General features: G+C 42.5%; 1 protein-coding gene across 3 annotated transcripts in view; it reads left to right on the top strand.

The window, feature by feature from the left end:
* The window catches only part of ILDR1 (immunoglobulin like domain containing receptor 1), a gene marked incomplete at its 5' end in the record, with an annotated part of 32,714 nt that extends 22,877 nt beyond the window's left edge, over positions 1–9,837 (top strand). For 2 of the 3 annotated variants that reach the window (XM_081302228.1, XM_081302226.1), the window contains 3 exons: positions 3,715–3,846; positions 4,060–4,877; positions 9,134–9,837. In XM_081302228.1, coding sequence (XP_081158354.1) covers positions 3,715–3,846; positions 4,060–4,877; positions 9,134–9,175 — 992 coding nt within the window. In that variant the 3' untranslated portion in view covers positions 9,176–9,837. The remainder of the gene's footprint in view (positions 1–3,714; positions 3,847–4,059; positions 4,878–9,133) is intronic. The other variant, XM_081302227.1, reaches the window with a different exon arrangement.
* Between the last annotated feature and the right edge of the window lie 4,630 nt (positions 9,838–14,467).

Raw genomic sequence — 14,467 nt, 5'->3', positions numbered from 1 at the left:
GCTGACCCAGCTCGTGTCAGCCTGTCTTGATTTCCCCAAGTCAAAGCACTACACACAGAAGGGACTTCGGGAAGGATGCCCGTGTCCTGGAACTTCTCTAACCACAGTCTGGCTTCCCAAAATGTGAACCACCTTCCTGTGAGAGGTAAAAGTAGAGAGGAGAACAATGAAAGCGACATCCAATTTTAATAGCCTATGATAATCTACTGAGGGTTGTTTACCGTGCTCAGTGGATGAAAGTTCTTGAAATTGAGTCATTTATTTATTTATTTATTTATTTTCCCATGAGAACTGGAGAAACAGCTTCTCAGTCCCTAGGACGGTTACTAGCCCTGTTGCACAGAGAACCTCCAGGCACACCCCAGTGCAGGGCTAGTTCCTTGTCCTCAACAGCCATGATGTCACCAGCTGAAAGTTCATGGGGGAGGGGAAGCCCTGAGCAGTGGGGGATGTTGAGGGTGCTGCTGGAGAGGAGGGAATGCTTGCGTGGTAGACAGATAACCTAGGAAAACCCAGTTGGGAGGAGGGCCATCTGAGGCAGTGGCCCGATTGGGTACAAGGAGCATGGCTGGTGGTTCCCCAAGGCTAAAATGACAAGAGTTCAGGGGGCCTAGGGATTCCAGGAAGCTCTTGAGAATGTCGCTGAGAAGACTGGCTGGTCAAAGTAGGGGAGACTGGTAGTTTGGAAAAAAAAAAGGACTGAGTCCCCATGATTAAAAGGAAGACAAAGAAAGGGGATGGTAAGGACTGGTAACCAGTTTACGGGGAAAGTGAAGTTAGGGGTCTCAAGGGCACGAGTTTACATGGTGATGCATACTGAGGACACCTGCTGGAGGGGAGGGAACGTGCTGGTCTCTGTAGGAGGGTGAGGTGTTGAGTGTCACTTCTGCTACATAGGGGATGTCTTAAAGAATGTGCCCTGAGCCTGGTGTGGTGGTTCAGGCTGTCATTCCAGCTACATGGGAGACTGAGGCAGGAGGATTGCAAGTTCAAGGCCAGCCTTGGCAATTTAGCAACAAGACTCTGTCTTAAAATGAAAAAAGGACTGGGGATGTAGCTCAATGGCAGAATGCCCTGGGTTTAATCCCCAGTACTGAGAACTGAGATTTTTAAAAGAAAGAAAAATAGAAAGGAAGAGGGAAAAAAAGGGAAAAGAGTACAACTTAGCTTTTCCTCAGAGATAAAGATTAATATGCCTTTGGTGGTTTAGTCTCCTGTGAGTTCTATGGCAAAAGAAGCAGTTTATTGCCAGATGTGGAGGCGCACACCTGTAATCCCAGCAGCTCAGGAGGCTGAGGCAGGAGGATCATGAGTCCAAAGCCAGCCTCAGAAAAAGCAAGGTGCTAAGCAACTCAGAGAGACCCTGTCTCTAAATAAAATACAAAACAGGGCTGGGGATGTGGTTCAGGGATCGAGTGCTCCTGAGTTCAATCCCCAGCACCTCCCCCTCAAAAGAAGCAGTTTATTATAACAATTTATTATAACAATGAGAGCCCCTGTCTATTGACCATCTGTCTTCTGTGTTATGCATTTGATGTGTATTGCCTCATTTAACCTCAACAACCTTGTGAACGATTATCACCTCCAGCTCACAGATGAAGAGAGTGAGCACACAGACTGGAAACTCACTCAAAGTCCCACAGTTAGTACATGCTCAGAGGCAAATTGAAGTCCATGAGACCCTCAAAGCCTATATTTAAGGAAACCTATCCCTGAGGGTCCTTCTCTCCAAGTGTAGTTGAGGCTCCTCAGCAGTCACCTCTAAGGTGACTCCCAGCGTTTGTTTGTTGAAAACACATGCTTTCTTGCCTTCTGTTAGACTAACTGAAGGAGTGGGACCCAAGGAAGTTGCCAAATTCGGGAACATCTGAAAGAAGCCAAGATTCAGTTAAAGCAGTGGCAGTAGGCAGGGCTGTTCCCAAGGGAATCAATCAGATGTCCCCAGGCCTTAGGGGCAGAAGCTAGTTGAACTACGTCTTTAAAGTTGTGGAGTTGAGTTAGAGAGTTGTAAACTGAAGAGGTTCTCCTGGGGAAGGTTTATTGGTTTCATCATAGAAAATAAAAGAGCCTAGGGACACTGTGGTGCAGCAATAAATAGGCTTGAGCATCTGAGAGTCACAGGTTCACACCCTGATTCTGCTGGTCACTGTGGGACCTTGGACTGGGAAGGCCTCCTCTCCCAGCCCAACTTCCTTGTCTGAGTCCCACATTAAGAGATTTCTCAGAGGATTAGCTAGTTTATGTAAAATGGCCAGGTGCGGTGAGCAAAAAGCATTGTGCTTGTCCATGGTGGCCAGTAGAGGGAGCCAGGGGGAAGGCACCTGTTAGCAAGAGACAAAGTGCTTACTTTGTGGACTTCTCCTCTGCCAGGGTGGAGGGCTGTCAGTTGGCATAAAGGCGTGGCAGCTGAATGAGCTACTTTAAGTTTGCATCCTATTTCCTTCAGGCTGGGCCGTAACTCACCATCAGGGCTGGAGCTGCAGACACTTGTGGGGGCTCTGCTGCCACCACTTCCTGTTGTGTTGGAAGTTTGCTTCTCACTGGAGCCTCCAGGTGGCCCTCCAGATGGCCCCTTGGCCACTGGCCTCAGCAGACCTCCTACTCTGTGTAGCGTGGTCTAGAGTGCCTGCCTTCTGCTCCCTCCTGCTGTTCTGTGAGGAAGGCTCAGGCAGAGCCGTGCTATTCTCAGGGTGGTCCCAAGGTCTGGTGAATTGAGCAGGCGTTGAGAGTACCAGGCTACGGGATCTGTCATGGTTCATAGGCCAAGTGTAACATGCAAGTATGTGTTCATGCGTGAATAGGCAGAGACTTTAGGAGTCATGCAGTGCTCAGCTACACTACCTCAAAATAGAAATTTGTGAACAAAACAAACAAATACTTTTATTTTTAACTTGTACTCATTGTAGGTTGTGTGCTTCAGACCAGCTGCATGTGGAGGACTTTTCTATGGACCCCTTGGGCTGCTTTTTTACACTCTTTTCTTTGCCCTGAAAAGGAGTGGTATTTCCCTTCCCCCTTCCTAGCCCCACTCTATCCCTTAGAGATTTCCCCTAATTAGGGGAAACCCCAATACTTCATAAAGTGAGGAGAAGAGTAGAAAAGAATTGCTGGAATCTACTTCAGTTTTTGCATGCTAGGGCCTTTCTCCCATGGCGCTCACCCATGGCACTCTCTCACCCAGAGCTGGTGTTCCTGCAAGAAACACCTCTGGGCGTCATGCCCTTCCCTTTGCTCCCATCAATGGACAGCCCTAAGCTTGCCTAGCTGGCAGACCTAAGGAGCCCCCAAGCCCTGACTTACAGCTTCCTCTAAGACCTTTGCATCTGTACCTTTTATTTCTGGCCTGTGGCTTCTGGTTTTGCTGCCTGTGATCTGAGATGTGATTGTGAGCTAGTATCTGTGTATATATCTATGCACTTCAGGTGGTCTGGGAGTGGGCAGGATGAGGAAGTATTTTTGAGGCTAGGAAGTTGAGTTTGAAGAGTACACTTTCCTGGGGTGCAGAGATTATAGTCTTGTCTACAGGAAATTTATTCCCAGCTCCTTGCCAGAAACATGGGTGACTTGCCCTTAACTCCCATGCAAGATGGTGAGAATGGACATTGGAGGAGAGAAGCTGGCCTCGTGGCAAGACTATTAGGTGGACAGAAGTGAAGTGGTAGGTGTGGGGCCTTCCCTGGCTGAGGGTCTGCATTTCTCCTTCTTCCCCTGCAGCCCTGGCCCGCCACCGCTACATGAAGCAGGCTCAGGTCCTAGGTCCTCAGATGTTGGAAAAACCCCTGTACTGGGGGGCGGACAGGAGCTCCCAGGTTTCATCTTATGCAGTGAACCCGCTGCTGCAGAGAGGTAAACCTTGCCAGAGTCTTGGGAGGGGGAGGACAGAGGGTAAGGGTAGGACCATGGGTGCATCTGGGCCTCCATGACCAACATGGGTGGTGTGTATGATTGAGGATGGGAAGGAGTGGAATCAAGCTAAATAATGTGACTTTTGATATCCTGGTTTCAAGGTGTTTATTTTGAGCCAGTAGTTCTGCATGTTCTGTCCTTGTTTCCATTCAGATTTGTCCTTACCGTCCAGCCTCCCACAGATGCCAATGACCCAGACCACCACTCACCCTCCTATCACCAATGGTGTCCTGGAATATTTGGAAAAAGAGCTACGGAACCTCAACCCAGCCCAACCTCTGCCTACTAACCTCAAAGCCAGGTCTGGCCATCCCTGCAGCATGCTGTCCTCCCTGGGTTCCGAGGTTGTGGAACGCAGGATCATTCACCTGCCCCCACTGATCAGAGACCCATCCTCCATGGGGAGGACCAGCGACTCCTCACACCAGCTGTGGCACACCCCAATTTCCTCCAGACCCTGGGATCTGAGGGAGGGGAGAAGGCAGCACCATTACTCTGATTTCCACCAGGAGCTCCAGGACTGGGGTCCAAAACCCTGGGCCCTGGGGAGAAGAGAGCTGGACCACCCAGGGAGTGGAAGGCGCCACCATTCCAGGCGGAATGGGTCACCCACGCCGCCCTGGTCAGACAGGGACAGCCTGAGCGATGGCTTCTCGTCCAGTGAAGCCCGCTGGCAGCCCAGCCACCCGCCTCCCAGGAGCCACTGGGAGAGGCCAAGCAGGCGCAGGCCCCGGGAGAGTGTCCCTAGACGCGGGAGACGCAGGGCCAGCAGCTGCTCCCCGCCACCGCCCTCTGGACTCAGCTCTTGGAGCTCGGAGGAGGAGAAGGAGAGGCCACCCCGCAGCTGGGGAACCCGCCGCCACCGCTCGCAGTCCCCGAATTGGCCAGAGGAGAAGCCGCCCAGCTACCGCTCGCTGGATGTCACTCCAGGCAAGAATGGCAGGAAAAAAGGGAGTGTGGAGAGGCGCTCGGTGAGCCTGGGGCATCCTGCTGAGGGTTGGGCGTGGGCAGAGGACCCCTCCAGCTAGGACTGGCTGAGGCTGGCACGGGCGCCTCCTGCTGGTGAGCCGCCTGTCAGTGCGGGGTGCAGGGGAGGCTCCCAGCTTGCAAGGGCTTCTGGGCCCCATCACTCCCGCTCACCTGGTCCTGTGAGGCAGGTACAGTAGGGTCCTCCTGTTTCTCAGGTGAGGAAATGAGGCTGAAATGATTTGCAGCTTGCGGGTGGGGATGCAGGCCTAGGCCTTCGCCCTAAGCCTTTACCTTCTTTTTTTTTTTTTTTCTTCAAGGTTTTGCCTCCTGTCACAGCTGCCTGGCTTTGCTTAGAACCCTTATTTTCATACCCCAAATTAGAACATGCAGGGGGCTTGAGGATGTTTGTCGATTCAGCATGCAAAGCCCATGTATATGTGAGGATGAGGCCTCTCATATACCCCTGGAAGGTGTCGTTAAACTGATACACAAATCCTGGTGTCCCAAATATGGCTCAAAACTTTAGGGTATGTGAACAGACAAGGTGTCAGATGGTCTTCACCCTAAAAAGGGAACATAGGAAGACACAGGCTTTTGGGGTCTCCAAATATAGATCTTCTTTTTAAAAAGATCATTATATGATTAATACACGAAAATGACAGTCTCCCTTTAACGCTGCTAATTGTCGCCATCACTCAAAACAATTAATGAACTTCTGAGAAACAACTTTCAGGCTACCATGAAAATCTTTTTTTTTCTATTCAACAAGATCATTTTCTCTTTTGCTTCTGTTGAGCTAGTCAAAGGGAACTGTAGACAGCTCTAAGGAAGTTCCCAAAGAGTAGAGGGATATTATCAGAAAAGTATTGTCTCTTGTGGGCTTTGAAGGATACGTCTTTCATTTGGAAATGTTTTTGTTTTTGTTTTTTTAAATCCATCATACATAGTGTGTGCCAAGGAGCAGGCCCACTTTCTAGAGCAAATCTTGGTTAGAGAGCAATTTTTGAGGCAAGAATAAAGACCAATAGGCATTTCTGAAATAATAGAAGTTGTGACATATTCTCCCCAAGTAGCCCATGAGAGACAAAGATCAGCAAGCGTGGAAATAGCTGGGGTACGCAACTGTGAACATCTTATGCAACACTTCCTTGCATCCACACAGCAATCTGAGTTCAAGCAAGACTACGATTTTCTGATAATTACTCTGCTCTGGGAACTTCTCTCATAATCCTTTGGCTAGCATAACAGAAGCAAAAGAGAGTAGTGTTTGCACAGTGATCCTCACTTGCAGGTGGCACAACTATTCTTCCATGTTAGCATTAAGAAAATTAAATCCTGAAAGAAAGTACAGAATTAGTCAAAGCTGGGACAACTATAGTTACTTTCTTCATACAGTAACTAAATATGTCTTTTCATTTTAACAGAAAAAAATGTAACTTTTTAAAAGTTTTGGCCCAAGATCGGAACTCTACTTTCTCCTAAGTTAAATCTTTAAGTTAAATTATGTGACTTGTAAGTGAGAGAAGTGTTCCAAACACTGGAGTAAATCCTTTCCAAGTCCTATTTCATTTAATCCTCACAACAACCATGTGGGGCTCAGAGAAGTCGAGTAACATGCCCAAAGCCAAAGAGCCAATAAGAGTGAAGCCAAAGTTTAACACCCCTCTGACTCTCAAGCCTGTGCCTTTTTCAGTAACTCATACTGCCTCCTTAGAAAAAGGATCACTTAGAACAGTATGTTATAGGACAGATCCCTCCCCCAAGAGGATTGCTCCTTTGCACACCATGTATGATGGATCGTTTTTTTTTTGTTTGTTTGTTTGGTTTTTTTTAGTCACAATAGAACACACACTTCCAAATGAAAGGCATACCCTTCAGAGCGCACAAGAGGCTAACTTTCTTAAAATATCCCTCTACTCTGGGAACTTCCCTAAAAGCCGTTCACAGTTCCCTTTGACTATCTCAATAAAAGTCAATGAGAAAAAAGGTTTTGGTCAAATAGAAAAAAAGATTGGGAAAGGTTGGGAAGAATGACATTTTCTAGTGACGTTATTTCTTCCTAATTTTCTGGAAGTATCACAGCTTCCTTTATCCTCAAGACATATACAGCAATAATTTTACCACGAGTCAACCAAATTTTCAACCATAAAGTCATTTTTGAGAGGCAAAGTGTTTTTTCCAAGGTCATTTTAAAAGTTCCATTGTTTGGGGTGTCTTTGAATTTGTTTCCCAAAGAGTTACCACTTGACCACATTCAACATATTCTGACAGTCCCCAGAGGCGGAGAGACAAAGCTGGATTGGTGGATTGATTATTTTGAAGGGCCCAGTGTTTGTGTTATTTATAGCTTGAATTTAGAATGCCTTTAGTGGGGCCAAAAGTCTTCAGGTCAAAGTCTTTCTCTCCCCCTCTTTCCTTGGTGGGTCTGGGTGCTCCCCACAAAGGTTATCTTCCCAGCTTAGCAGCTTGCAGCTAAATTCAGACATGATAGTACTGTTAGGCCACTAGATGGTGATCTTTGATCATGTGTCACCTGAAATTTGCTTATTTATAGAATTAATAGTATGTATCACTATTTTCTTAAGTCAGACTTTAGCTCTTACAGCATTACCATAACTTCAACAAAACATTGATTAAAAATTCTTTAAGTCTTCATAGAAATAGCAATTAAACTAAATATTTTTGGCTTACATGGAACTTTCTCTTTCAAGAGTAATGTTTAAGAAACAGAAACCTGGCTATTGGACATGTAATCTCATTGTACCTGAAATACATGAGAACTGTTCTCTGCACAGTACCCAGGAGAAGATGGATCTCCTACCCCACTACAGTTAAGATATCACGTCCACCAAAACTACACTCTCTGAAGTAGAAAAAGCAGAAACTTTAAGCTTTTTACTCTAGAGATTACAGACTGAATGGTCCCTGTGTTCTGGCCTCCTTAAAATTGATGATATTTCTCTTCACTCTTACCCTAATAGAAAGGGTTTCCAAAGGAATTTTGGGGTTGTTCCAAACTTGACTCACACACATCTGTTCTAATACCAAGAGAAAACTACCATGTTTTTCTCTCTGGGTTAACCTCATATTTTCTGTAAACAATCCCAGCTTTTTTTCTTTTTGTCTTTGACTTTTTGATTTAATAAAATATTACATTAGAATTTTTATAGCTTAAATCTACTTTAAATAAAATATCTACTCCTTCAACTTTCTAGGTCTTCCTTTAACAGGTTCCTTTTGCCCCATTTCATTGTTTTCCTCTCAGAGAATATTTATCCCAGAAGATTTTGATTTAAAAGCATGTCCCCTAAAATTCACTTTCCTAATAAATTGGAAACAGGCTTTTTACAGCAACACGAATGTCATACATATATGATACCTTTACAATAGTGTATTACAGGACAGATCCCTTATCTCCCTATTTCAAATAAGATCAAGACTTACATGCTCACGGATTATAACTATAGATGTTTGAAAATGATCTCTACAATACATAATTAGAGAAATATATTAGAGAAATTTGAGGAACATAAACCATAGTTCCTCCTCTCATTCAACACGTAGAAAAAGCTCCAAGACCAAGTGGAATAACTTTTGAAGAAAAGACACTGAGAGCTGGGGTTGTGGCTCAGTGGCAGAGCGCTGGCCTAGCATGTGTGAGGCACTGGGTTCGATTTTCAGCACCACATATAAAGAAATAAAATAAAGGTCCATTGACAACTAAAAATATATTTAAAAAAAAAAGAAAAGAAAAGCCACAGAGTTTGGTCAGGAAGAGGTAGTGATTTTTGAAAAATAACTCCAGAAAAATACTAAGGTATGAAGCTAAACATTTTAGAAAAGGGTGGAAGAAATGATTCAGGAGATACACATAGGAAGAGGAGACTACCTCCAGAATGAGTGGGAGAGAGATATTGATGAATGGAACAGGGTATCTTTTTCTTTTTTTTTTTTTTAAGTCTATAAGAGACTTGAAAATGTTTGAAAAACAGTAAGCAGGAGGCAGAGTGAATAAGACTCAGAACTTTTCAGAAATAAACATTGTTTGAGGGAGACTATAATGAAGGAGGAAAACAGAGAAGGTTAAGCCTGGGGAAGGAGACTGACTCCATGAAGAGTCAACAGTTTTCTTCAGGTTCAGATCTGCAGTACCAGCAGCCAACACTCACTCGGGTGTGAACCAGCGCACCGTGTATGTTGTTTGCACAGATAGTGGATTACAGCTGACTGGATTGCTTTGTGTTCTTCTCTTCCTCAGGAGAAAGACAGCTCCCATAGTGGAAGGAGTGTGATCATTTAATCCCCAGGCACGGCACCACTTCTGTGGCTCCATCTCTGCTCCTGTGTATCATCAGTATCACCCAGGTTCCCAGCTGAATTGGGGGCAGGGGACACTGCAAGTCTGCCACCAACAGCTTTGGCTTAGATTCTGAGAATCAAATAGAGGAATTTTAAAAACAAGAATTTGAGGAATCAATAACTAGTTTTAGCCTTGGTCTATGCTCTCTGCATAATTTGTACCGTCTTTGATCCGTAGCGGACCCTAGCTGGGATGTGAACCCTCAGGAACATAGTAGCCTGAGTCTTCAAGTAGGTTACAGTGCTAAGGACTGGGGCCCTTCTCAAACTGAGATCTCAGGAATCTTTAAGAAGAGATTAAAAGTGCTTTAGGAACAGGAAATCCAGAGTATTGGGGGGAAATTCCCATGGGAACTTGTCTCCCTCTATTGTAGATCTTGGATATCTTGGATATTGTAGACCTTCCATGTTTGGAGTCTGGCCTCCTGCTCCCATCTCCACTCCTGAGGACTCCTGAATTTTCACTCCAAAATAGTCCAGAGATTCTATAGTTGTGAGTCCTTTCTCAGCCTGTTTATTGACACGTAGAAAAATCACAAGGAGCAGTTTTGCACAAACCTTATTCCTGTCTCCTTTTCTTGCTCATTCCCCCTCTACATCTAATTTATATTTTCTTATATATTATGTATCCATTAAAATCACTTTAAGTGTTTCTTTGTAACCACACAGTCTAAATAAATAAGTAAAGTGTACCGGGCTGAGGATTTTGCCTCTTATAAATATCTGCTTTTATACTTTGGTATCCTTAATTACAGTAGCTCATTCTTTTCCCTGAATCTAATGGAGTCATTGATAACCTCAGGCAAGGGGACCCTTTGGGAGTCCTTCCAAACAACCATGGGATGCCCTCTCCTTCCCTCCTGGACCTGAGACTCCTTTTCTCCTGAGGTGAGATTCTAAAGTGAGTCTGAGGAGCCAATAAGAGAGGCCCAGGTAAAGAAGGTGACTCAATCAGGGAAGCTGAACTGTTTCCTGAGGCCCAAGGCTCTTCTTCCTTGCCCAGAGACAGTAGGGCTGACTGGTAGAACCAGGAAAAGAAACCTGTCACAGCTAGCAACCTAGTCCTAGAAGCTGTTTTGTGGAACCAAGACTCTCCTCCCTGGCCCAGAGAAAGCCAGGTAGCAAGACCCTCCCACATTCCTACCTCACCAACAGATATCTGAGACCCTGTCAGGGGGTATTCCTCCTTTCACAGAGCACCAGCAGAGACTAGTGGGGCCCACGCAGCACCAAATGAACCAACCAAGCCAAAATAACACTACAAGGGCTTTGGAAATTGAACTTCCATTGGACAGTAGGCAAAGACCTGGATGCAAACAAAAACAGAGTGATTCCCTATAAAACAAAATAATAAATAGGACCCAGAGTCACCTAACATAACAGACAAAATGTTCAGAATATACATCAAGAACCAAGAAATCAACTTCATTGAAAATGGAAATCAACTGATGCTGCCACTTGATCAATCAGATGTTAGAATTATCTGATGAGAATTTTAAAAGAAACATAATTACTGTGCAGATTGACTACAAATTCTCTTGAAACAAATGAAAAAAAATTAAAAATCTCAAAAAAATTAATAAAAAGTGGAAATTATAGAACTGAAGAATACAACAACAAATTCAAAACTTGCAAGGTGGGCTCATCAGCAGAGATGACGGAGGATAGAATTCATGAGCTTGTGGGCTGAGCAAGAGAGACAAAATAGACTGGGTTCTGTGGACAATAACAAATACACAACATTCATGTCACTAGAGTCCCAGAAAGTAAAGAGAAAGAGGGTGGGGGTGATTGAATATTTGAAGAAATAATAGCTGAAAACTTCCCAAATTTAATGGAAGTCTCCAACATAGGGATCCAAAAAGCCAAGTCAATCCCAAACAAGACACACCCAAAGAAATCCATGCCAACACATGTCATAATTAAACTTTGAAAAATAAAGTCAAAACTTCATTTAAGCAGCCAAAAAGAAATAGTGTACTACATGCAGAGGAATAGTAGAGGATTTTTCAACTGAACCACAAAAAAGGAAATGTTCAAATACTTCTTAAGTGCTGGATGAAAAAAACGTCCGTCAACCTACAATTCTATTTCTGATGAAACTACCTTTCATGGGTGAAGGAAAGATAAAAACATTCACAGATGAGTGAAAAACAAAAGATTTTGTGACTAGGAGACCTATCCTTAAAATGCTGTTGAATAGGAGTTCTTCCAACAGGAAATGGTAAAAGAAGAAAACTTGGAAGAAGAAACAACAAAAAGAGCAGAAATATGGGTTCATACAATCTCTTTTAGGAGTTTGATGATTGAAACAAACTTCAATGTTGTCTGATATTCAAAACAATGATATTTAAGGATGAGAAAGTCAAAGGGTCTTAAATGGACTTGAGCTTCCATATGTCATTTAAAATAGCAAATGTTGATACTTATACAATTTTAAAAATAACGTGTAACACCCAGGGCAACCAGTGTGACTTTTTGTGTGAAGAAGCAAACCCAAAACTACTATAAATAAATCAAAATGGAATCTTAAAGAATATTTTCAAATAAACTGCAAAAAGATAAGAAACAGAAAAAGATTAATGAGAACCAGTGAAAACATAAAATAAATAATAGAATAGCAGATTAAAATGCTAGCATAACAATGATTACCTTGGATGCAAATGTTCTAAATATACCAATCAAAAGATGAAGATAGGGAGAGTGAATTAAAAATAACCTACATGTATTAATCTCCTACTACATATGAGAAACTCCAAATTCAAACACAGGTAAACTGAAAATAAAAAGTAAAAAAAGATATACCATGTACACATTAATCAGAAAAAGAAAGAGAACAGTAGTAGCAATAACAAAGATTTCAAAGCAAAGAAAATTACCAGAGACAAAATGGGATATTATATAACAATAAAAGGATCAATCCACCCAGGAAGCACAACATACTAAAAGCTAAGCCACAGATAAAGCTAAAACTGATAAAACTGAAGTGAAAATTAGAATAACCTACAAATACCATTCAAAACTTCAACACCACCCCCACTCCAGTAACTGATAGAGTAACTGATAGAGTTATGAGGCAGAAAATCACAAAAACATGGGAAATCTAAACAGTGCAGTCAATCAAGAGGATCTAATTAACATATCAAATATACGAGCCACATCAACAGAATACATTTTTCTCATTTGCCCATTGAACACTGACAAAATATACATAAACAAACAAGGTATACTCTAAAACAAAACTTGATGGCCAGGCATGGTGGCATATGCCTGTAATCCCAGTGACTAGTGAGGCTGAGGCAGGAGAATCAGAAGTTCCTGGCCAGCCTGGGCACTAAAAGGGTTGGGGTTACAGCTCAGTGATAGAGGACTTGGATTACAGGTGTGTGCCACCTTCTCCAGCTTAGTAAACTTCTAAAGGGGAATTAACACCTACTTTACACACTGTCCTCCAAGAAATGGAAGAGGAGGTAAAATTTCTCCTCATTCAGTACAAAACCAAAGAAGGACATTACATGAAAAGAAAACCACAAACATCTATCCTAAATTTAGAAACAAATTCTTAAATAGAATATTAGCAAACCTTTTGGCACATAAGAATGATTATATGCCAAGAACAATTGGGATTTATTCCAGGTTAGTGAGGTTTAAGGATTTGCATCTAAATCTTGGAGAGATGTTTGTTTATAGTTATCTGCTTTTGAGAAATAGGGATCTAATTTCATTCTTCTTTTCACCAATGTATGTTCCTGGCACCCTTGTCAAGAATCAGATGACTGTTGCTGTGTGGGTTTGTCTCTGTGTCCTTTGGCTATTTCATTGGTCTACATATCTGTTTTAATGCCAGTACTATTATTTTGTTTTGTTTTTTACTATGGATCTGTAATATAATTTGTGTCTCCAGCTTTGCTCTTTTTGCTCAGGATCACTTTGGCTATTCTAAGTCTTATTGTTCGATACCAATTTTAGGATGCCAATGTCTTTTTCTAGTTCTGTGAAGTATGTCATTGCTATTTTGATGTCTCTTGCATTGACTTTGTAGACTGCTTTCAGTAATATGCTCATTCTAATTATATTAATTCTGCCTATCCATGAACATGGTATGTCTTTTCATCTGCTAGCATCTTTTTCAATTTCTTTTTTAAATGTCTTATAATTTCCTTGTAAAAGTCTTTCTCTTCCTTAGTTAGATTTTTTTCCCTAAGTGTTTTTTTGACTATTGTGATTGTTTTCCTAATTTCTTTCTGAGCAGAAAAATCAAATTTTTTTAAGATGGAAAGATTTGAATAAAAATTTCACCAAAGAATATATGAAAGTTCCTAATTAGCACATAAAAAAATGATCCATGTCATTAGTCATTAGGAAAATGCAAATTAAAACCAGAATTAAATGCCATTGCACTGCCACTAGAATTGTGTGCTAGTTTTCTATGTGTTAGTTTGCCTCTAGACTGGTGTTTTCCATGACAAAATGCCATAGATGGGTGTCTTAAACAAAAGTAATTTATTTCTCACAGTTCTGAAGACTGTAAATCCAAGATCAAAATTACAGCAGGTTTAGGTTTTTCTGAGGTTTTTCTCCTTGGCACATAGATGGCTGCCTTCTCTACATGTCCTAATCTCTTTATATAAGGACATCAATTGGATTGGATTAGGACACCCCATAAACAGACTGATTTTAAGTTAATTGCCTCTTTAAAGCTTTATCTCCAAAAACAGTCACATTCTGTTGTACTGGTGGTAGGACTTCAACATATGAATGGGGGTAGAGCACAACTCAGTCATCCCGTGGATACTCATACATAGGATTCTGTCTACAATAGAAAGGAACACTTTACCAACACATACTATGAAATGGATGAGTTTCAAAAACATTATGCTAAAGGAAAAGAAACCAGATGCAAAGACCTCATATTGCATGATTCAATATATATGAAATATCCAGAAAAGACAAACCTATAGAGACAGAAAGTATATTAGTGGTTGCTTGGAACTGGGTTGAGCAAGAGATGATGGCTGGATAAAAATGCTCTTACTGGGATGATGTGAATGTTCTGAAGTTGGGTTGTGGTGGTAAGACAGAGTTCACACACAGGGAGCTGGGGATTCTCCACCTGGACCTACCACATTACAGCCAGGATCTCTGAACCTCACAATGAGACCTTTTGGAAGTCAATGGTACCCTACAGATATCAGAGAACAGATAGCAGACTGGAATTGTGTGGCATGCAGAC

The sequence above is a fragment of the Spermophilus citellus genome, assembly GCF_964194105.1.
Source record: "Spermophilus citellus genome assembly, chromosome: 7".
NCBI classification, from domain to species: domain Eukaryota; kingdom Metazoa; phylum Chordata; class Mammalia; order Rodentia; family Sciuridae; genus Spermophilus; species Spermophilus citellus.
This window is presented reverse-complemented; position numbering and strand designations above follow the sequence as displayed.